Source organism: Benincasa hispida, chromosome 9 (genome assembly GCF_027475165.1).
Source record: "Benincasa hispida cultivar pf3 chromosome 9, pf3_genome.v1.1, whole genome shotgun sequence".
NCBI lineage: Eukaryota > Viridiplantae > Streptophyta > Magnoliopsida > Cucurbitales > Cucurbitaceae > Benincasa > Benincasa hispida.
In genome coordinates, this window is record NC_143486.1 from 80,749,458 (window position 1) to 80,773,224 (window position 23,767).

General features: G+C 38.3%; 1 protein-coding gene across 3 annotated transcripts; it reads right to left on the bottom strand.

Annotated features, from left to right (window-relative positions):
• Nucleotides 1-4,788: 4,788 nt before the first annotated feature.
• Nucleotides 4,789-23,212, bottom strand: RECA1 (recA DNA recombination family protein). 3 transcript variants are annotated; one of them, XR_005484223.2, is made up of 13 exons: nt 22,859-23,207; nt 22,386-22,477; nt 22,071-22,146; nt 12,859-12,921; nt 12,586-12,715; nt 12,386-12,471; nt 12,175-12,300; nt 11,751-11,855; nt 11,321-11,377; nt 6,063-6,139; nt 5,898-5,974; nt 5,616-5,688; nt 4,789-5,366 (listed from the first exon to the last, which is right to left on the bottom strand). XR_005484223.2 is itself a non-coding variant. In XM_039043052.2 (13 exons), exons 1-13 carry the CDS (start codon nt 23,066-23,068, stop codon nt 5,265-5,267), a joined length of 1,260 nt encoding a protein of 419 aa, XP_038898980.1. In that variant the 5' UTR covers nt 23,069-23,212; the 3' UTR covers nt 4,789-5,264. The 3 variants fall into 3 exon arrangements, 2 of the variants coding, with proteins under 2 accessions (XP_038898980.1, XP_038898981.1); XM_039043052.2 differs by having other exon boundaries at nt 6,063-6,125; nt 22,859-23,212; XM_039043053.2 differs by having other exon boundaries at nt 6,063-6,125; nt 12,386-12,465.
• Between the last annotated feature and the right edge of the window lie 555 nt (nt 23,213-23,767).

Consider the following 23,767-nt stretch of genomic DNA (forward strand, 5'->3'; position numbering starts at 1 on the left):
GTAAGGTCGGAGTTTGAGGTAGATTTCATCCCCCACTTCGAAATTCAATTCCCTACGTTGTTGGTCAGCCCATTTCTTTATCTGATTCTGAGCTACCATAAGATGTTCTTTCAATGCATTTAGTACCACATCCCTTGCCATCAGCTATTGCTCGACTAAACCATTAGTGGTTTTTTCTCTCCATATGAGATCAGTGCTGGTGGTTTCCTTCCAAACACGACTTGATATGGGGTAGTTTTAATGGAAGTGTGAAATGTGGTATTGTATCAAATCTCTGCCCATGGAATCCATTTGCTCCATTTGTTAGGTTGTTCGTTACAAAAACATCTTAGAGATAGGTCTCCAAACACCTATTGACCCTCTCCGTTTGTGGATGAAAAGAAGTATTCCGTTTCAGCACCGTTCCCATCATGGAAAATAGCTCCTTCCAGAAATGACTCAAGCAGATCTTATCCCTATCTGTTGCAATTGACTTTGGAACCCCATGATGTCTGATTACTTCTTGGGTAAAGAGTTTTGCAACTTGTTTTGCAAAAAACGAGTGACGTAGTTTGACAAAGTGAGCATACTTGCTCAGTCTGTCCACGACAACCATTATTGAGTCAAACCCCTCTGATTTTGGTAGTCTTTCAACAAAGTCCATCGTCAGATCATCCCAAATATGTTCTGGAATAGGTAGCGATTGGAGCAACCCCGGTGGTTTTAGTGAATCTGTTTTGTTGCGCTGACAAACGTCACACTGCTCTACATATCTTTTCACGTTAGCCTTCCTCCCTTGCCAAAATATCTCCCCTAACATTCTTTTATAGGCTCTTAGAAACCCTGAACGACCCCCTAGTATTGAGTTATGGAAAGTATGGAGTAAAGATAGAATTAGAGTTGAAGTCTTTGAAATCACTAACCTCCCTTTGTACAACAACTTCCCTCGCTCCCATTGGTACTTAAGCTTTCCCTCCGAATTTTCTTTTAAAATAGAGATTATCTTCTGTAGCTCTTCATCCTCGTTGACTTCTCTAAGCACCAACTCCAGGTCTAATATAGATGGTGTGTTTAACATGAACAATTTAGTTGCGGCTGACAACCTTGACAGTACATCTGCAGCTTTATTTTGAAGGTTGGGCTGGTAGAAAATTTCAAAGTCATACCCCATGAGTTTGGTCAACCATTTTTGGAAATGGGGTTGCCCTTCTCTTTGTTCAATCAAAAATCTTAAGACCTTCCGATTAGAAATGACTGTGAATTTGCTCCCAATAGGTAATGGCGCCACTTTTGGACTGCTCTAACACAACAACCATCAACTCCCTTTCATATATTGATTTCTCCTGGGCTCTCGGAGACAACTTTTGACTGAAATATGCAATTGGTTTTGAATTCTGCATGAGAACTGTTCCTAACCCAAACCCAGAGGCATCCCGTCTCGATTACAAATGGTAATAAGAAGTCTAGAAGTGCAAGCACAGGGATGTTAACCATAGCCTGTTTCAACTCCTCAAACGCCTGTTGGGCTTGTTGATTTCAGCAAAACGCATTCTTTTACAAAACTGGGTAAGCGGGAATGTAATCTAACTATACCTCTTAACAAATCTCCTATAATATCTGGTGAGTCCCAAGAATCCTCTAAGTTCTGATACATTCTTCGGAGGCGGCCAGTTTACCATTGCTTTGATTTTGTCTTCGTCAACTTCGACATCATCTTGAGATACCCAATGTCCCAAGTACTGAATTCTAGTTTGACAGGACGAGCATTTTTTTTATTGGCAAATAGTTTATGATCCCTTAAGACATTGAACACTACTTCTAAATGTGTTTCATGAGTGGATATATTCGGACTGTAGACCAAGATGTCGTAAAAAAATACTAGTATGAACCTTCTTAAGAATGACCTAAATATTTGGTTCATTGATGACTGAAATGCGGCTGGTGTATTGGTTAATCCAAAAGGCATGACCAAGAATTTGTAATGCCCTTCATGCGTCCTAAAAGTGGTATTCTCTATGTCTTCTTCTTTCATACGTATCTGATGGTAGCTTGAGTGTATGTCTAATTTGGAAAAAACGGTTGAGCCACGAAGTTCATCCAACAACTCTTCTATAACAGGTATAGGAAATTTATCGGCCAGGGTTATCTGGTTCAATCTCCTATAGTCTACATAAAACCTCCAGCCCCCATACTTAGCAGAGTCGGGCTCGAATATGGACTTCTACTCGACTTGACAATCCCTGCAAGTAGCATTTCCCCTACAAGCTTCTCAATCTCCTCTTTCTGATGATGCCCATACTTATATGGCCTCACATTAACTGGTGGTTCCCTTTTCTTTGTGATGATCTGGTGATCGATCTCTCTTCTGGGAGGTAACTCGATTGGGGTGTCGAACACATCCTCATTTTCACTAAGTAAAGACTGGAACATTACTAGAAGTACTTCTTCATCCCAACCTTCATCATCTTCAAGCATGTCTCGATTATCTGTGATTTCTAAGTTTTGGAACTCGATCAAGAAGCCCCAGTCATCTTCCTCCCAAACCTTGGTTAAAGCCTTCAACGATATCTCTGCTTGTGTTAAGGACGGGTCCCCTTTTAGCCTGATTATACGATCCTTGTCTGTGAAACACATGGTCAGTGAAGGCCAATGAACTCCTATGAATCCTATCGTGAATAACCGCTTCCCAGAATTACATCAATCTTTCCTAAGTCAATTGGAAGGAAATCATCGCTGACTTCTAATTCCTGTAGCTTCACTAACACTACCTTACAGATTCTGTTTCCCTTAATGACGTCTCCGTTGCCTATCACCACCCCATACTTTGTCGTTCTAGTCACTAATAGTTTCAACCTCTCAATTAGCCATTGGTGTATAAAGTTGTGTGTTGCTCCGCAATCTATCAACACAACAACCTCTGCCCCCCAAATTTCTCCCTTCAATTTCATTGTGCCATGTTTCAGAAATCCCATCATGGAACGTAGGGAGATTTTTGCTTCTCCAATCACTTCCAATGAGTTCATCTATATGATTTCTTCAATTATGAATAAAAATAATTCACAATTTTCTCTAACCTTATAGCGATGTCCTTGTGAGTACTTATCATTGCAGCAAAAACAAAGCCCCTTCTCCAACTGTTCCCTATATTCGTTGTCAGAAAGCCGCTTGATCAAAGGTTCTTTCTTCATCGGACTCCCTCTGATCGAAATCGAAATCTAACGAGTCGTTCCCGCCTCCGCTCCTTTAGAGTTTACTTTTATGATTTTGCGATTGGTTTTGCTCCCTCCTTGGGCTTCTCCCTTTTTGGGCCCAATAAGGCCAAGTTCCTTCAGGGTCAATTTGAGGGCCAAGTTACGATCATTTACTACTTGGACCTCTCTCATACTTTCCTCCAAGCCCACTGGATGTTAGTTGATGATCTCCGCCTGAATCGCAGGTCCCAGTCTGTTAAAAACTCATTGGTGAGAACATTTTTGGTCATCTTACAAACTTCTTTACATACTCCTCGTAACTTCCCTCCTGCTTGATCTGTAATTGTCTGGCTCCAAGGCTCCCTTCGCCAGTGGGTCAATAACATTCAAACATCCTCTTCTTTAGCTCATCCCAAGTTCTTATTGCTTTTCAGTTGTGGCTCCATCTGAACCAGTTGACTTCATCTAGTGCAAAGCTCACTACGACCACCTTTACCTTCTCTGCATCACTGAGTTCGTGAATCTCAAAATAATGTTCTGCCCTGTATACCCAGGACTTTGAATTTTTCCCATTGAAGATCGACATTTCCAATCTTTTATATTTCCTCTTATTTGTTCCTCCGATACTTATATTCGTCGTAGAATCCGACTCATCCAGCTTGCCCTTCATCTTGAGTCTTGATCCTTCACTTATTCCTGATTCCTCAATCTTCCTCGCGGAACTATTTTCACGCACTTCTTCAGACAACTTTTCCATACTCTTGTAGAGGTCGACGATCAAACTCTTTATCTCTTGTATCTCCTTCTCGCTGGCTTCCAACCGTTTCTCAACCTATTTCTGTGCCATCTGCCTTCTATGGCCACCTTTACCTTCTCCGCATCACTGAGTTCGTGAATCTCAAAATAATGTTTTGCCCTGTATACCCAGGACATCAAATTTTTCCCATTGAAGATCGACATTTCCAATCTTTTATATTTCCTCTTATCTGTTCCTCCGATACTTATATTCGCCGTAGAATCCATCTCATCCAACTTGTCCTTCCTCTTGAGTCTTGATCCTTCACTTATTCCCGATTCCTCAATCTTCCTCGTGGAACTATTTTCACGCACTTCTTTAGACAACTTCTCCATAAAACAAAAGAAATGATGCAATCCCCTACCCCCTAGCCTATTCGAGAGGACTGGAATTCTCTCTTCCCAACCACAAACCATTTCAGATGAAATAAAACATTGGTTACTTGGAACACTGAAGATTCATTTCCAAAAACTTTGTGAACAAGACTAACAATCAGAGATGTTTGAGTAAAAGTTGGAGTGGAATTCTTAACTTCCCTTTCTTGTTTGGCCCGTGCAGTCTCTAAACTCATCAGTGTCCCCATGATTAGTTTTCAAACTTTGGCATAGTTTTTTTTAAAAAAATATTGATATGGTTTTAAAAAAAAAATACAACACAAACTTATAGGTGAAAGTAGTATTTATAAACTTAACTTTAAAGAGTCGAATCTTTATCAAACGAAGCTTAAGAAAACTAAAAACAAATTTGTAATCAAATGGGACCAAACTACTAACCTATCATGTGCAACTAATACAGAAGGTTTTTAACACAAGAAACCATATCTGCATGAATTCCATCATTCTGCTTCCTATGATAAAATGTACCTGGGAGCTGGCCGGATGGCAAACAATCATTATATATGTTATACACCAAGTACAAATGTAAATATGATACCTGATAAGCTGCAGTAAAGATTACACCAGTAGTTTCAGATCAATTTCTCAAGATTTGGTTTCAAAGTATACCAACCTCTTAGCGAGACCGAAGGACTTCAATAATGTTCTCCGATGATCCAAAACGTCGTCTTCAGAGATTGGAAGCAAAGAAGCCAGTTCTTACTGTCTTCATGACATCTAGCTCGCACCTAACTAACAAAGGAGGCGGAATTCTTTGCTTCTAAGAGCTTCCCATGGTGGATGTAGCAGGGAAAATGGATCTACGGGGGCTTAGGCTTATCATCCCACCCCCATCCATAGAAGAAATGTTACCTCTGCTTGGAATCTCTGTTGTTATTGCTTAATCGTGGCATACATTGTTCGTTATTCAAACTCCTCAAGTACCTCTTCTTGATTTGGCAATGGCTTTCTAATAGATTGAAATCCCATTTGAACAGTTCCACTAGTCAGCATGGTCTGCACAGTCTGCCATTCATAGAAAATTCAAAGGCTTTCATGAAAAAGGGTCGATTCGGTCCCTATTATTTATGATTTTGACCATATTAATGAAGAATTTTTACCGGTCAAAAGAATATTATCGGCACACTAGTTGTAACAAAAAAAAATCACATTTGACAAAGTAAACATTGTTGTATTAATGATTCAATTACGAGTAGTGCCAGTCACAGTTGTATTAATGATTTAATTATGAGTATGCCTGTCACAAAAACAAACCTTCTCAATTTCATCTTGGAGAGCAGGATTATCTTTTAAGTATTGCAGAGCTCTGTCTCTTCCCTGTCCCAGCCTTTAGCAAACAAGGAAATAATAATGTTTTAAACAAAAGCATAACAATAAGCTGCGCTTTAGTCAACAGAAGAAAAAGCTCGAAGTTAATGAATGGCTATGAAGATAGGAAAATTGAAACATAAGCAATAAATGATGAAATCTTTCTGTAAAATTTAAATCAAATCCAATGTTTTTCGAAAAAGCGATTAATATAAGCACAAGACTAACCTGTGGTCTCCATAACTGTACCACGAGCCCTTTTTCGCTACAATGTCCATAATTTCAGCACAGTCTAAAATGCAACCCTGTGGGAAGAAAAGAGAAAAATATTAAGTGAGAATGGACAAAATTTTATACCAGCAATTGAACAATGCTTACTCCTAGAATACTGACCAGTTTACCTACTCCCTCTCCAAAGATAATTTCAAATTCAGCTTGCTTGTATGGCCTTGACACCTATAGCAACCCATCTAAGGATAAGATATTTAATGTACTAAGGAAAAATATTGGAAACTCAGAATAGAGCCTTTAAATTACAAGCATGAAAATATTTTAAGAGCTAAACTAAATACCTGCACAATCTGGCATTTAGTTACAGATCACTACTATTTCTCCCATATAACACCATAGTAGTAAGAAGATATATCATAACAAACAATTTTAAGTAATTGATACCAGACACCTAGAAGAAGATCAAATGACGAGGACAATGTTACAAAGTGAGTTTTTTTTTTTTTTTCCAAATACCAATTCATCAAAATGTTGTATTATAACTTGAGAATTATAATAATTAATAAAATATCATGTGCATGCCCTAAAAAATGAATTTCAACAAACTTCTCATGGCAAATCATTTTCGTGGTTAGAGAAAAAGTATCCTATTTGGAAGTCAAATCTGAGACGTTTGAGAGTTCTTCTAATATTGAAAATAGTTATTTTACTAGTCCGTAGGAGTCCTTTGATAATTTCAGTTAGCACGTATTGGGTTACAGGATAAAAATCATTTTATCCTGACATTTATTTATGTGAGCACGTCGTTTCGTTATGGGATTAGTTTTATCCTCTTCATCATAAATGATCCATCGCCCTGAATGACTTCTAACCCAATAGAGAAATCCCAATTCTTTGGGCCTTCCAATACAATCATAGAAAAAATCCACCAACCCTTTTTTTCAAGTTTGTAATCGAGTTTTTTGCCTCAAATATTGAAACTAAAAATTATTCCCTCTTGACAGTGACCTATTTTGTATACGTAGATCCTAAGGGGGCGTCTAGTGGGCAGGTAGCCAGGAAATGTCAAACCTGGGGGTTAGGCTGAGAGGTTCAAGTAGCCTGAGTTTAAGAAAACTGTGTTCGGAGTGCAAGTTTTGGAAATCTGGGTTTAAGAAGCCTGTGTTTGAAGTGTATGCTTAAGTAACTTGGAAATGAAGTACAAATTTATAAATCTTTAATTTGTGAAATATTTTCTTGTATTTAATCACTGGTTAGATTTTAGATTACTTTAAATTTGTCATCTTAATTATTTTAATATAGTTAAGTTTATAACAAACTAAAACAATTTAGAAGAATATTTTTTTAAAAAAAAATTGAAATAGAGATTTTGGCTAGAATTATAATTTTATTTAGTCTATTGTTTTAATAATTTGATATTTTAATTTTACTAGATTTTGAAATAAAATTTCATAGACTTTTGTCACTTTAACTAATTTGAAAATAATCAATTTTTTTGCCATAATTGAAATAAACTAGTATTTTAATATTAATTCAAGTATTGAAAAAAACTATAATTTTTTTTTTATCAAATTACATATGAGAAATAACAAATTATAAATTTTGAGTTTTAATTTTCATTTAGTCGCTAAATTGTTTTAAACATTTTAAACATTTATGTTAGAAAATGATTCTAAGTCTTCGAACTAGTTAAATTGACCAACAAAAAAAAATGTTATTAAAATTAAATTAGGACTTTCTACACAAATAACCTATATAAATATATCTATACAATTGCAATTTAATGGCGTGTTTGGAATAACTTAAAAAAAATATATCTTCCAAAAATTTATTAATGTTTTTCAAGGTTGGTTGGTGGCGATCGTCAGGGGTGTCAGTCATAGGTTGGTCGATAGAGTTGGTGGCCAGAATTTCGCTGGTGTGGGGGGAAGGGAGGTTGCCAAAGGTTGGTCAATGGTGGTCGAAGTTGTCGATGGCGGTCAGAGGTTGGCCGCAACGGTCACCAAGGTGGTGGCCGGAGTTGGTCGATGACGGTTGCCGGAGATGGTAGCCAGAGTTGGCCGATGGTGATCACCAAAGGTGGTGCCCGAAAGTTGGCCAACATACTTCCTAGATTAAATTAGAAAAAAGAAAAGAAAAAGTGGGAGGTAACCCATGGGTTTCAATAGTGTTGACTATTCAAACTCATGGGAAAAGATGTAAGAAGCCAAGGTTTCCCAGATCTTTGCCCCAAACAAGGATTGGGCTTAGGATGTCTAACCCATCCAATCTCAATCCTTGAAACAAACACCCCTAAATGTGGAAGTATGCAGAATTCCTATTGATTAAAAAGAAGTGTATGTAGAAAAAAAAATAAAAACAGAGTTTAGGTTTGAATGCCATAAATAATCTCTTGCAATTTTGCAGTCGTGCTGGGTTGTAGACTTCCCTCTGAATTGAGTGCACGCTGCACAATTATTAGGGATGCATACTCTCTATTTAGTTGGGCTGATCTTTGGGGCCAATGCTGATAATAAGTCCTCTTACAACTATAAACCCATTATCATACAACCCATGAATGGCTCTTCAAAAGCACATGCTCCTTTGTGACCCAAGGTCCATCTCCTGGAATATCAAAGGTCTCCAAGGTAGGGTGAGGAGATTGATAGAATCCAAATATGCTAAAGGATAAAAGATAACCAAACTAAAAGATAAACCAAGTATTTCAAGGCTCTTGGACCCTCCACACTTAAGATCTCTCTCAAGCACTAATTCACTTACAAAAATAATCTACCTCTATCATTTATGACCAAACTTCTCTAGTAAACTCCTTAACTAATTACTAACATACCCTTAATACAGATAAGTACTGATAGTTTATTTATCAACTGAGGTACAAATCAAGGGAAGAATTAATTATAGAGCTTTCCTTTTCTCAGCTCAACTTTCCCTACATATACCCAGCCCACGACCCACGACCCACGCCCCTCTAACCTCCTTGGCACATTTCTAACAAGCTTCTAACAACATTCTTCCCCCCTCTCCTTACATGCTTCCTTCCATACACATGCTTAGTAGAGGTCTATTAAATACCTACTAATATCCTAATTCCTATCCTGCTAGCATTCCTATCAATACCCCTGCCTGCCCCTAAAACACCCCTTATCCTTGGGACCTTGATGGGTGTGGACTACTGAAGATCAATGATAAGTGGTGGTGTTCATCGAGGCCCATGGGAAACAACAACCAGTGCTTCTTTCTACGTGGTGTTTGTAGAGTCATGCCCAATCACGTCAGGTTCTAGGTCTGAAATGTAGATTAATCCAGCACAAAACCCAACTTGGATAATAACCTCCTTTTGTTCTTTTGAAAGTAAATGAGCCTCGACGAATTTCTCTAACATGTGGCCATCAACAAGTTTATTCATTTTTTTTTTAATAGAAAAGAAAAAGTTTATTCAACTCCATCCCGCCAAGCCTACAACCCCATTTCATAGAGAACCTTCATTCTTCACCCAATGCATGTGACAACCAAAATCAAAACTTATATCCAAGCCAAGCGTTCATCTCCACTCAACTTGCATTAATGTCTATTTTCCCAAGTCCTCATCTCTGTCTAGGTCTTCACCTACCACCGGCCTTTAACCTCCATCAGGTACTTCTCTTTTCCTATTTCCATTTTCCTCACGACCATATGCTAGCTTCTCTTCTAGGTTTTCATCTCCGACCTTTGAGAGCCACAATTGTCGACGATCTCTTCATGGAACTGCCTCTATCACCTCGAACAAATTCTCAAACCAAATGTGTTGAAAGATAAAGCATAACCAAACTACAAATGAAACCAAGTGTTTCAAGGTACTTGGACCATCCTTTTCGGAAATCTCTCTCAATCCCTAATTCACTTACTAAAATAATCTCTACCTCCTTCTTTCTCACTCACTGTGTTTAACTTCCTAACAACCTCCGTAACTAATTCCTAACATCTATAAAGCACCGACACTCCTAAGATGGCGAAGTGTCGGTGTCGGACACATATCGGACACCGACACGTGTACAACACGCCAGCTTATTATTTTTTTAGTTTCCAACACGCCCCGACATGATTGGACACGGCTGCGACACGTTCAAGACACGGCACCTGCAAAATTAGAATGAAAAAACAAGAAAACTGCCATTTTTAAGCCCAAAACCTTATAATATCAGCCCAGCCCAAAAATTAGCTTTTAGGGTTATTGTGTTTTTTCTTTTAATTTCTCAAAATCTCAAATCAGATTCCACTTCTGCCCAGCCTTCATTCCATTCCTTCGACCTTCAGCCAACAATCTCCACACCTCTACGCCCAAAAGCACTCCATGCCCAAACGCACTCCACGCACAAAACCTTCATTCCTTCGACCTTCCTTTGACCTTCCACGCCCAAACGCACTCCATGACAGTCAGCCACACCTCCACGGCCAAACCTCCGTTAGTCATTGGACCGTTAGTCATCTTATCTATTGTCATCATTTTCATGAATTGCATGGTTGTTAATGATGTCTTTAAATGGAAAATTTCACAATGTATTTATTGCACGACATATATTCAATTTTTTTAATAAAAAAAACGTGTCCCCGACGTGTCGTGTTCTACTTTTTTGAAAATCGGCATGGCGCCATGTCGGTGTTGTCGTGTCGCGTGTCGGTGTCCGTGCTTCTTAGCCTAACATACTCTTAATACCTATTAATAACCAATCCATGGGTTGTCTTGATATTTTGTCAGTTTTAAAGACCCAAGAGAGGGACTAATTGAAGGGATTTTATTAGAAGTTTGTGGGGTTGGATAACAACAAATTTAAGTTAAGAGTTATTCCAGTATATTTTAGAAAATTTATAATTTAAGCTTATTTCTGTTGAATTTTCCTGCTAGAAAACAAAAACCTCATTAAACCTAAAAGAAAATACAAAAGAAAAACCAACACTCAAAATTCTCAGGACCTTGCAAGAAATTACTCCAAGAAGAATCCAAAAGGTGATGATCCCAATCTCCTCAAAGTTTCTACACCTATCTTAAATTCTATGATTTTTCTATCCCAAAGAATCCATAAAATGATTTTGTTTCCTCTCAACTTTCTATTTGTATGCTCCCAGAGATCCATACAAATCATCACCCCTTCTTCCTCGATAATTTTCTATCTTAAATGATAACCTACAGAGAACAATAAATAATCTTCACTCTCCATCAGGCCCTAGTTGCTAGTATCATCTTCCTGAGCAAGAAAATCTTAGATCAGTATATATATATATATATATATATAACTGCACCAGTTTCATTGCCTTAAATTTGCAAATGAATATACTAGAACTTACAATTTGTACAACGTGGACAAAAAATCATAGATAAGAAAAAGGCTCACGTACGAATTGACAAGATTGTAACAAAAAAAATATTATCATTACAGTGTTACCTTGCTCTTTTGGACTCTAACACGAACTCGAATCCCAATTTCTTCATCTCCTTTAGCCTTTAAAAAAAAAGGAAGCACACAGAATAAGGCTCACCTCAACTGGATGTTATGACATTAAGGTAAATTGTAATGACTTCCGTACTTAATTCAATTTGTTTCTAAGGGTGTGTTTGGCCCAGGGAGTTTAGAAGTCGGATTGGGAATTCCACTCCTTATTTGGCCCAAGGAGTTTGTCAGTCCCACCACAAAAAAAAACATCAATTTTATATCTTATTAACTCCTTACACTGTGGGCCCAGGAGTTCACAACTCCCTAGACTTCATAGCTCCTTAGAGCTCACTATTCCACTCCTTGCCCAAAAATCCCCTAAAAGAAATGGGAAAAACTATTAATTGGTTTAGGTAAAGAAAAAAAAAGAGAGCAGTCTTACCGACTTTAGCTTCCCAATAGAACGTATTTCAAGTCGAAGTGAGGCAAAGAACTTCAACGCAATTCCTCCACTTGTCACTTCTGGATTTCCATAATACACACCAATCTAATAAATTTCAGAACAACAATACCATTATGCTTTGAAATATTTTACATAAGAGGATAATGATCGAGTACTAGAAACAAGGTTAGAGTAGAATTCTCACACAGGGTGCATATATATGACTATTTTCGTTTATTTAATTATAAGAAACACAACTTTTCATTCATTGTTGTAAAGTTAAAAATATATAGCATCATTAAAAAAATTAAATCCCTGTAGGAGAAAGAAGAATTAAACCATGAACCCCTGACCGTTACCATGCATAAAATCTACCAAACTTCAATTATGGGATAATTAGACCTAATTGAAGAGTGAAAACAACCTTATATCGTATTTGATTCAAAAATATGAGAGTGCAACCAGCTTTTGAGGCATTTCCAGACATTTTACGAAGAGCTTGACTCATGAGGCGTGCTTGCAAACCCATTTGTTGCATACCAATCTCACCCTACGAAGCAAGGAAAGGATACACAATGTAAGATTAGCAACCTCACAAGAAAGCTTTAAAAACAAAAGAAGGTAAGAAAAATTACTTCGATTTCTGCTCTTGGTGTAAGAGCAGAGACAGAATCGACACAAATGAGATCTACGGCACCAGATCTACACATGCGATCTGCAACTGATATAAGAATATTTATCCATCAACACGCAAACATCACAAGCATCCCAATAGCCAAAACCCTTAACACTATTTCATTCATGCAAACTCCGACGTCAAATTAGCATATATTACTCTCAAGTGCCATCTCTCCATGATCAGGTTGGCATACAATTAAATTTTCTACATCCACTCCTACGGCTTTAGAATATGCTGGATCAAAGGCATGCTCTGCATCTACAAGCATCGCATTTCCTCCTAGTTTCTGCATGTCACAACTGAATAGGTATTATTTCTCATAACAGACAAAACCAATATATTTCCTAGTGCCTCTCCCAGGCCTCTCGGAAAATAAAAATAAGATGATGGTGAGAAGTAACATAACAATATATGTACATATGCATGTACCTGTACTTCTGCAATTGCATGCAATGCTAAGGTGGTCTTTCCACTACTTTCTGGTCCAAATATCTAGAAAAAGAATGATGATAAGAAAGAAAATAAACAAATGGAAGTTTTCTAAAAATACAAAATGGACATTTGGGACAAGGACTATCCTAAAACTAATAACCACCTCTTGCTACCGTAAATACTATTTTGTAGTTCCCAATTAACTACAGTCAAAACTATTTCAAGACCCCAATTTGTTATAATATTTACTATTTGCTACCGTATTTACTATTTTACATTCACCATTTTTAAATTCTTTGCTAGAGTATTTATTATTTCATTCGTAAACTAAAATAGTTTACACCCTCAAACACATATTACTATAACCCAAACTAAAATAATCTACACCCCAAACACAAACTAATATAACCCAACTATAATAACCAACTACTTGCCCCAAACGCCTCCAATTATGTTTTCGGTCTTTCTAAACAAGCTTTATTTTCTTTGGGGACCATCAAGTCCATTTTTCAAAAGTGTCCTACAAACTCACAGTTTGGTAGTTTGCAATAATGATAGAGGCTCACCATGATTTTGGTATGTACTTGTGCAGTGAGCTAGAGAATACTCTCACTACAAGCAAATTGACAATTTCCATCTATCAACTAAAATACTACACGAAAATCAAAGTAATTGATCATAAAATAACAAATTGGTTCAAAGAATGCTCTCTCCTCTCTCCTCTTTCCTCTCCCTACACCCTTCCTAGCGCTGCTCTCCTCTTCTCTCCGATCAGGCTCCGATTAGACTCAGTTCCCCTCCTCTTCTTTCTTCTCTTGTCCCTTTCCACACCCGGTCCTCATGGCCAAGAAAAGCTTCCTCCCAGCCCCCCCCCCATCCAAGAGCAGTTCAGCTCTGGAAGTCATAAGTTGTAGGATTAACGACATCCATTTCTGTGCTCACCTCCAAGAAGGATCTTTCATCATAGAAGACGTGGAAGCCATGAAGCACCTTTTTTTGGCAGAATCACAGCTCCTTTGGTTCGTGGAAAATATCTCAGCCCTTATGAAGCTCCCAACCTCCAACTTTGTTGTCAAAAATGATCAAGATGCCTTCGGTGTTACAAAGCTCTCAAAGATTCGTGTCTATTCAAAGTGGTTTTTAAGATGTGTTGTTTGGCTTACGTCCGGAGGACGATTTTTCATTCATGTTCCATCAGGAATCCTTAATTCAGGTTGGCATTCTTTTGTTAATATGTTAGGTGGCGCCCTGACACTAAGAGAAGATACTCAAGCGCTGAAAAATCATTTGAAGTTCTTAGACACCTTTGCGGACATAGTAAGGGGAAGAAAGCCCTCGGTTAATCCAACTTCTCCATCAAAACAGAGCCCCCTTCCTCCTCAGGATATTAAAAAATAGAGCAAGTCAGAGTTTTGGGTCCAAAAAAACCAAGACGTCCTCAAGGAAGACTACAACAAATTATGGGTAGTCACTAGGTTATTTGAATTCAATAACTGGCCGGAAGTCTCGAAGGAAGTAAAGTTATGGTCTAATTCTAAAGTTATCATCAATCCTCTCTCAGCAGAATCCGCTTTAATAAAGTTGGAAAAGGGGAACCTGGAAGACTTGATAGAACAACCTGGAGTGTGGCAAAGGATAGGACATCTTCATCTGAAAGTTGAAAGGTGGAATACTTCATATTACACAGCCGACCAAGGTCAATTAAAGGTTATGGAGGTTGGATTTCCATTAAAAACCTACCACTAGATTTTTGGTGCAAGCCGTTCACCAGAAAAGGAGGTTCAAGGGGCTTATTTACCAGAAAAGGTGGTTCAGGGGGCTTTTCTGATAGAAGAAAAAGTGATCAGTCCGCCGATAGTAAAAGCTGTTAAAGATCAATCAGAAACCACTTGTCCTGAAGATCCTAACTGGTTTGGTGTGAACAAAAAAAGAGAGAGTGTCGAGAAGTCTTTAAGAAGAGAGAAGGAAGTGCCTTTAATGAGGAGAGAGCCAATTGAAACTCAAAATCCCTCCAAGGGAAGTCCAACTGGCGCTCCTTCGGGTACTCCACCAGCCGCAACTTTAATTACTTCTAAAAACATGACAAATGAAAGCCCGGCAAACATCAATTATTTGAAGGAATACCATCAATCTAAAAAAACTGATAGTGGCGTTTTATTATCCATGGATAGCCAGGAAGTCCATTCGAACGCAGGAGTCCCCTCGTCTTTCGATATTTTAGGCCCTACCGTGAACGACTCACCACCATTCAGTAAGGAAGTTCTTGATCTCTAATAGTTGGGATGATACCTTTGCAAACACCAGAGTAGTAAGAATGGCACGGTTATGTTCAGATCACTTCCCAATACTTCTTGAAGTAGGATCATTTGAATGGGGACCATCCCCTTTCAGATTTTGTAACAGTTGGTTATCTATCATAGAGAGCTGTAGAATAATTAAAGACACATTTTTTTTGAAATGGAAACAATTCATTAATTAAGAGAATATCGCGCAAAAGCCCAAAGTACAAGAGGATTATACAATGAGCTAAATAACAACTGAAAGCCAAAACGGATCAGCTAGCGCACCCGGGCATCTCAACTAGGTTGACACCCCCTTAGCGCCCTCATCATATCCAATAATTATCTAAGACTAGCTTAAAGCAGAAGCATAGCTTCTTTACATTCCCAAAAGGACAAACAATGGGGTTAATAATTAAATAAACATTCTGAAAAAGCTAAGAAAACCACTGGATGCTGAAGAGACTAAATCCCGTCGCTTGGGAAGGAGGCAAACACCCTCCAATTAAGATTAAACTCTGATAAACTGTAGGCATTGAAGTGCTTGGAGAGGATACACCAAGAAGAAGCTAGCCGACGGGCTGATTCGAACCGATCTTGACATTCAAGCACCTTATCATGGAACATCCTCTGATTTCTTTCAAACCAAAGGTCAGCCAGCAGTGCCTTTACTGCATTCAACCATAGAATATTGTTGGGTTTGTGAAGGTTTACGCCAACTAACAGCTGCTGCAAGTTGCCCTTAAAGTCATTACACATAACCCATGAAATGTTGAAGAAGGACAGCAACTTATTCCAACACCAAGCTGAATAGGAACAATAAAAGAAAAGGTGGAGGGAGTCTTCTGACCAATTTAGACACAAAGGGAAAATTGAAGGAGAGATATTGTTGGTTGCCATCTTACTTTGCAACACTGAGGCTACGTTCAATTGCCCACTAAGCATTATCCAGACAAGAATATTAATTCTTCTTGGGCTGCAAGTCTTCCATAGGGCCGAGAATAGAGATTTATCCATTGGGGAGGAGTGGGAGAGGTATGTTCTGAGTGAGTTGACCGTAAAGAGACCCGAGGCTGAGATAGACCATACCTTGCTATCAACAAATTTTGAAGTTGCCATTTCCCAATCGTATCTCCAAAAGATTGGCTTGGTCTATGAAGTTGTTAAACTTCCTCATTCCTTTAGTGCTTCTGCCCAATGGATATCTTTCATGTGCCCATCTTGTGATATTAAAATCTCCCCCAATGCACCATGCTTCTACACAATAAAATGGAGATAAAAGCTCTAGCCACATGAATTTTCTCTCTTTGTAATCATTTGGTCCATAGACATTAGTGATCCAGCAAGTCTTATTGCAAGCAGTGATGCATTTTACTGATAACGAATACCCCCCTTTAAAGTTTCAACCATCGAGATCAAATTCATATCCCATAGAGTCAAAAATTCACCTTTTGTTAACATCTTTCAGGCCTCTAGTATTCCACGGCACAATTCTCGTGATTCAGACTTAAAACAAGGATTGTAGCCTCAACTTTTAAACATTAATCGAGGATGAGATGGCAGTCTTTGACAATTGAGGTTAAATGAGCTGGAAGATCACAAGGAATAGCTGGAAAAATTGAACCAACAGCCTCTAAAATAGTGTCATTTTTTGTCTGAAACAGGGGCTTCAAATCTTGAACTATAGGGTCCTCTTTAGTTTTTTCTTCTGAAAAACCAACTGATTTTGCCCAAACCTCTTCTTCACTACTCACACTGAAAGGAAAATCAATGAGGACCTCCCCTTTATCTGCTGGGAACTCCCCCGATGGGTTGTGGAACCTCTCAAGAATGTAAGCTCTGTATTAGGTAATGAAAAAACATAGTGTTCAAAAAGAGTAGGGAGAGGAAAAAGGGAGCCTGACCTGGAACATTGAGGTTGTCCTTGAATTTGGGTGCATTGGGCTTCTAATAAATCCGGGTTGTGAATTGCCACTGACTTGACTTTAACGCTTGGTTTCTTGGATGAGTCCTTGGCTAACTTTCTTCTGATGAAATGATTAAGGAATGATTTAAAAAGGCAGGGGGGATGCTTGAATTTTTGCTGACGTTTAGCCCCTGCTTTGCTTGCTTTTGGCGCTTGTTTACTGCAGGGAGAGAGGAGGAGTGCCGAGGAGGGGGCATGGACTTTTGGGGCTGGCTCGGGGGCCGGCTAAAGCAGGGGAGCCGGATTTTTAGTGAAAATAGGGGAAGGAGACTTACCCGGACTGGAACAGGGGAGCAGAGCAACAGCCTTGGAAGATGAAAGGTCAAATTTGCTGCTTGAGAAAATTACTGTTGATTGCTTCGAAAAACAATTAACTTTAATTCCTATTGCCTTTTCATTTTTTTGAATAGGTGACTGTTCAGATTCCTTGGCCAAAGGGCTGGATACCCCATTAAAGGCTCCCTTCTCTCTCTTCTTAAAAGTTCTAGGCACCTTTTCAACTTTGTCATTAAAGTGTAGTGACTCTTCGACTTCTTGCACACTAAATTTTTCACTTGCAGGGGGCTAGACATCTTCCTCGGCAATAAAGGAGGCAGGGGTGGTTGGACTTTTTGTAATTAAACTCCTTGCAAGGAGGGAATGAGACTCTTCGACTTCCTCTGTGTAAATTTCATCTCTTCCAAGGTTTCTTGAACCGGATTCGGGTTCCTTGAAAAGGTGGGTTCAGAATGTGAAGAGACAAGGAAATTCCACTCCGAAATATCCAATTTAAAATTAACTCCTTCATCTACATCATTTAACCTAACAAGGTCAATAGGATTAGAGAAGTCCTTAAATAATAAATTCCCTACTGCTATAGAAGGAACTTCTACACATTCGACATCTCCAAAGTATAGAAAAAAATTCCCACGACTTGCATCCTTTATTTCGATTGTGGATGGCATAAATCCACATAGGTTTCTTCTAACTTGAATTTTGGCTTCCAAACAATTAGTTAGGTTAAGAGTTTCTGAGGCAATTGATTCCAAACCCCCAAAATAAGCACCTATGGCTTCAAAGGTCTTTCTTCCCCAAAAATTCAGTGGAAGATTCTTGATTGAAATCCAACCACCAAAACCTTTCATCACAGAGGCTCTTCCATGCATTTTAGGATTCCACTTTTCGAACAGCAAGTGAAAAGGACCAAACGACTGCCATTTGCCCGGATTTGATATCAAAGTGGCCAAATCACCATTGTTGACTTTGATTAAAGCTTTATCTGCAAATAGAGGATTGATAGTGACACTGGTTTTAAAGGCCTCACTCAATACCTTCGAGATGTCCTTCCAATCATTGAAGACTAAAAGCCTTGAGATGAGCCATAAACTACTAAAATCTTCTTTGAGAACTTCATGATCTTTTTGAATCCAATAAGAACCCTTTTCTTGATTTAATTGACCTTGACTATAGGATTTTTGACCTGCAACATTCTCAAACTTTGTAGGCTTTAGATATGGTTGAGAGAACCTACCTTTCACCACATCTGAGAAACTCTTCACTTGAAGGGCTTGCTGAGCTGAATTATCTTTGAAGATATAGATGTTGGCATCAATCATTTCCTTGAACTTTTGCCAGTCTGAACATCCAACCCCATAAGGAACATGAATATTCTTTCTTCCCCCTGTGGTAGGCCACACTGCACATTCTACAAACCAATTGTCTTTGACTCTGAATTTGGCTACATTGAACTTAGGAGTTCAGCAAGGTTGGGCCGGTTTTGTAATCTCCACCAAGTTAAGGAAAGTCAAATCTGCTCTTAAAACTTGGCATTCAGATTTTGAAACAGCAAGGAAATCAAGAGAGGAAGTGTTACTTAAAGAAATAGATAAGCTTGACCAGCAAGCAGAAGCCCATGGTTTACCGGAATCAGAAAGGAGAATGAGAATCTCTTTGGTAGCTGAGTTATTTTCCCTCTACAGAATTGATGAAAGGAACCTAAGGCAAAAGAGCAAGCTCAATTGGCTAAGCTTAGGGGATGAAAACACTAAATTCTTCCATAGATTCTTGGATGCAAAGAAAATAAGGAACCTAATCTCCGAACTCCTAAATGACCAAGATGTAGCAACTCACTCCTTTAAGGAAATTGAATACCTAATTTTAGACTTCTACTCCACATTGTACACCAAGTCTCCCGGCCAAAGAACCATACCTATCAACTTTCAATGGTCCAAAGTCTCTAGTTCAAAAAATTCAAAGCTGACAGCCAGATTTTCCATAGCTGAAATCAGATCTGCCTTAAACTCGTTGGGCAAAAACAAGGCCCCTGGTCCGGATGGTTTTACAGCTGAATTCCTCCTCAAATTCTGGGATTCTTTCAATGATAAATTCCTAGAACTCTTTGAAGATTTTTATGACAATGGGAAGCTGAATTCATGTATAAAGGAAAACTTCATCAGCCTAATTCAAAAGAAAAAGGATGTTGTCCGGGTATGTGACTTCAGACCGATAAGTTTAACTACTTTGACTTATAAAGTAGTAGCTAAAGTACTAGCGGAGAGGCCTAAAAAGGTAATGCCAAGTATAATAGATGCTTCACAAAGTGCTTTCATTGAAGGAAGGCAAATATTAGATCCAATCCTCATAGCCAATGAAGTGGTTGAAGATTATCGTTCCAAGAAGAAAAAAGGGTGGATCTTAAAACTTGACCTAGAAAAGGCCTTCGATCGTGTTGATTGGGAGTTTCTCGAAAAGATCCTTGTTGAAAAGAATTTTGAGATGGATAATGTGGATGATGGGTTGTGTATCTAACACAAAATTCTCAATTTTTATAAATGGTAGACCACGTGGTAGAATCCATGCTACAAGAGGGATAAGGCAAGGTGATCCTCTTTCACCCTTCCTTTTTCTTTTAGTCAGTGAAGTTCTATGTGCATTACAGTCCCGGCTTCATGAGAAAGGCAAGTTTGAAGGCTTTATAGTGGGCAAAGATAGAATTCACGTCCCCTTATTGCAATTTGCTGATGATATGCTAATTTTCTGCCAAGATGACAAGGAAAAGCTTGAAAACCTAAAGAAAACAATTGAGTGGTGCTCAGGGCTGAAGATTAATTGGGAAAAAAATCAGCTATAAGCGGTATCAATATTGATCATAACAAGCTACAATCAGAAGCTGTTAATCTGAATTGCAAGGCTGTCAATCTCCCATTTACGTACCCCGGCCTTCCATTAGGTGGCTACCCCAAACAATTGGCTTTTTGGCAACCAGTGATTGACAAAATTCAAAGTAAATTGGATAAATGGAAGAGATACAATCTCTCTAGAGGAGGACGCTCCACCCTTTGTAATTCGGTCCTTTCTCATATCCTTATATACTATATGTCACTTTTCTTGATGCCAGAAAAGGTGGTTCGAAATATAGAAAGACTTATGGAAAACTTTTTTTGGGAAGGGCATTCTGGAAGTAAATTAAATCATTTAGTAAAATGGGCCTTGTCTCTCGTTCTCAAGAAGATGGTGAGCTCGACATTGGTGGTTTGAAACTCAAAAATCAAAGCCTACTGGAAAAATGGGGGTGGAGGTTCATCAATGAGGAGAATTCCATTTGGAGGAAAGTAATAAGCATCTATGGAAGAAGTAAGTTTGGTTGAAACACTAATGGCAAAACTACCAGCAGCCTTAAAAGTCCAGGGATCAACATCTCAAGAACTTGGCTAAAAGTAGAATCTTTGGCAGCCTTTAAAGTAAGTACGGTAAAAGGGTAGCTTTTTGGCTTGACCCTTGGCTGGAAATTGTTCCTCTAAAAGACTCCTTTCTTAGTCTTTACATCATCTCTACCAAGCCCGATGGTACAATACATGATTTTTGGGACGAGGCACTAGAATCTTGGTCTTTTCATTTTAGAAGACTGCTAAAGGAAGAAGAATCAGAAAACTTCCAGCTCCTTACTGAAAAGCTTACCCACTCTAAACTCAATTTGCTTCCCGACAAAAGAAGGTAGATCTTAGAACCAGATTTTTTTTCAGTTAAATCCCTTGTAATGCATCTATCCTTCTCCTCCCCAATTGGAACACAATTAGAATCAGCATTGTGGAAATCCAAGAGCCCTAGAAGGATAAATATTCTAATTTGGATTATGCTGAATGGTTTGCTTATCAGTGAAGATATTCTACAAAGGAAGCTGCCTAATCATCATATTTCTTCACAGGTCTGCTCTCTTTGTTTGGAAAATTCATAATCTCTTTCTCATTTGTTCTTCTAGTGTTTTTGCAGAAAATTATTGGCTACGTTTACTTAATTGCTTCAATGCCAGCTGGGTTTTTGATGATGGTTTTAAGGCAAACATGTTCCAACTTCTTATTGGTCCCAAATTGAAGAAGACGCCAAGGTTACTTTGGGTCAATGCAGTCAAAGCTTTGTTATCAGAATTATGGTTTGAAAGGAATCAAAGAGTGTTTCATGACAAAGCATCTCTTTGCTCCATCAAATTTGATACCACTCATATCAATGCCTCTTCATGGTGCTCTCTCTCCAAAGATTTTAAAGATTTCTCCATTCAAGACATCAGTCTCAATTGGAACGCCTTCATTTTTCTGCCTTCTTGATCTTGTAGCTCCTTAGTTTTTGGCCACGGCTTAATTTTCAGATTTTCATTTTGGTCTTAGCCTTTGTATCAGGCACGGATTATTCAGCTTTGTAGTTAGTTTTGTATTCAGTTTTAGAATTTTTGCTCTACTTTTTCGGATATGATGAGAGTGCTACAGAGTTGTCAACCTAGTTGAGATGTCCCGGTGCATTTGTTGATCCTCTATTTTGTTTTCTGTGTTTGTTTCCTTTCATTCACTTGTAACATCTTTCATTATCTTAATGAAGTGGTCTGTTTCTTGTTCAAAAAACTAAAATACTACACGACTTCGGTAAACTCATCTACACGACTTGACAAAATTTCTTTACTTTAATACTTAACCTCCCAGAACAAGTAAACATACCTCCACAATTCTGCCTTTTGGAAGGCCACCACCTAAGGCACAATCTAAAGTCAAACAGCCACTTGGGAAAGTTTCCCTGTACGAACAAAAGACAGCGGACATTTAAACCTGACAAGATCGAACTTGCATTCTGATGCTTTATGAAATGCAAAAGTTCACAACGTAATTTGATTAGAAAATTATCCAACCAGCAACTAACATAGTAAATCTATAAAACTTAAAAAATCATTGAAACCCTGTGAGACAAGGAGAAAATTTTCAAAATTTTACAGCATTCACGGAAAAAGAAAATAAGAAGAAACAAAAAGGGCATACACTAATGCTCCACCAGCACTTCCAAGTCGTGTAACACTTCCTTTCCCAAATGAGCTATTTATGTCATTCATTGCTGCCTCCAATGCTTTTTTCTGGGATGACACGAAAGTTGCAATATCTGAGAAACTAATAACTGCTAATGAAGCAATATTATCGCAGCAAACAATCCTCGTCGTCAAATATTAGATTTGCGAATGATTTTGTTTCTCCCTCTACGCCCTACTGTGTTGTAGTCACATTGCCTACCTTTCTGTTTTTCGTCATTTAACAATTGAAAAACCCTAAACAAAGTTTTTTAGGGTTCCAACTCCATACACACATTTGATTAGAAAAACTTGATCCAGCCAATGAAAACAACCTACGAAAGCTGAATTTAAAAAAAGCACTACAGACATTTCCGGCCTAAAATTTAAAAAGCAAGGTAATACAAGCAGCGGAAAGAAAATATGGAGAAGAAAGAACCGAATGAGTACCCTGTCGACGGAACGAGGGTCGAAGTCGCCGGAAAGAGCGCCATTAACGTTGACTTCGAACTCGCAGCGTAGCTCTCTGACTCGCTTGCCAGCATTGGAGAGTGAAGAAGGCAACCATTGGCGGCGGCGGCGGGAAGATGTTGCGCACGGCGGAAACAAAGTCCGGGAAGGAAGAGTCTTGCAAACCAGTGAATTCGAAACGAAATCCATGCCGGGCGAGCAGAGCGAAACCGAAAATAGTGAGTGAAGAATTGCGAGCGAGACTCCCAGGGTTTATATTGGTTTTTTTGGTTAAACCATACCCAATGTCAAGTTTTAGTCTACTTTCGTTGTCCAAGGGGTGTGCAGCGGCTGGTTGGATGCCGGTTTGGTTGATTTAATAAATATTCAAACCAACATCGATCGTCAAGAGAGTAAATCGATCATCGATCGGTCAATTTTGATCGTTTTATTCTTTAGAACTTTTTGAATAATATCGGTTTGAATTTTTTTTTAAAACCAATACCGATCGAGCCCTCCTCTTCTCCCCTATCGACCACCTTTGATTTTGATCGGTCGGCTCAATTTTTCAATCTATCATACTCACCCTTACTAATTTTAGTTCACCTACATTCAATAAATTGAAAATTTATGTTTTAATAGTATTTTTGCCTATATTTTAAGTCATTGAAAGTAAACATATTAAAATTGGACAATTTATTGATTGAGACTACATAAATTAAAATTGGACAAGTTAGAAAGAAAAAAAAAACATGAATTAAAATTGAACAAACTTACAAATATAAATACAAAAGTAGTATTGACCTTTTTTTTTTTTTTGTAAAACTAAAATAGTTGTTGGGTTTGACACGCATAATATCATAACATTTGAATAAAAATATTTCATGTGTGGTGCAAACAGAAAACAAT

Bases quoted from the DNA above. Each gene is read 5' to 3' on its own strand.
- RECA1 (XM_039043052.2), bottom strand. From the start codon at position 23,068: ATGGATTTCGTTTCGAATTCACTGGTTTGCAAGACTCTTCCTTCCCGG. The intron at 12,301-12,385 runs GTAATTTTTCTT...CTTGCTTCGTAG, and splicing joins CACCAAGAGCAGAAATCGAA to GGTGAGATTGGTATGCAACA. The intron at 5,689-5,897 runs GTTAGTCTTGTG...TGTTTGCTAAAG, and splicing joins TACAGTTATGGAGACCACAG to GCTGGGACAGGGAAGAGACA.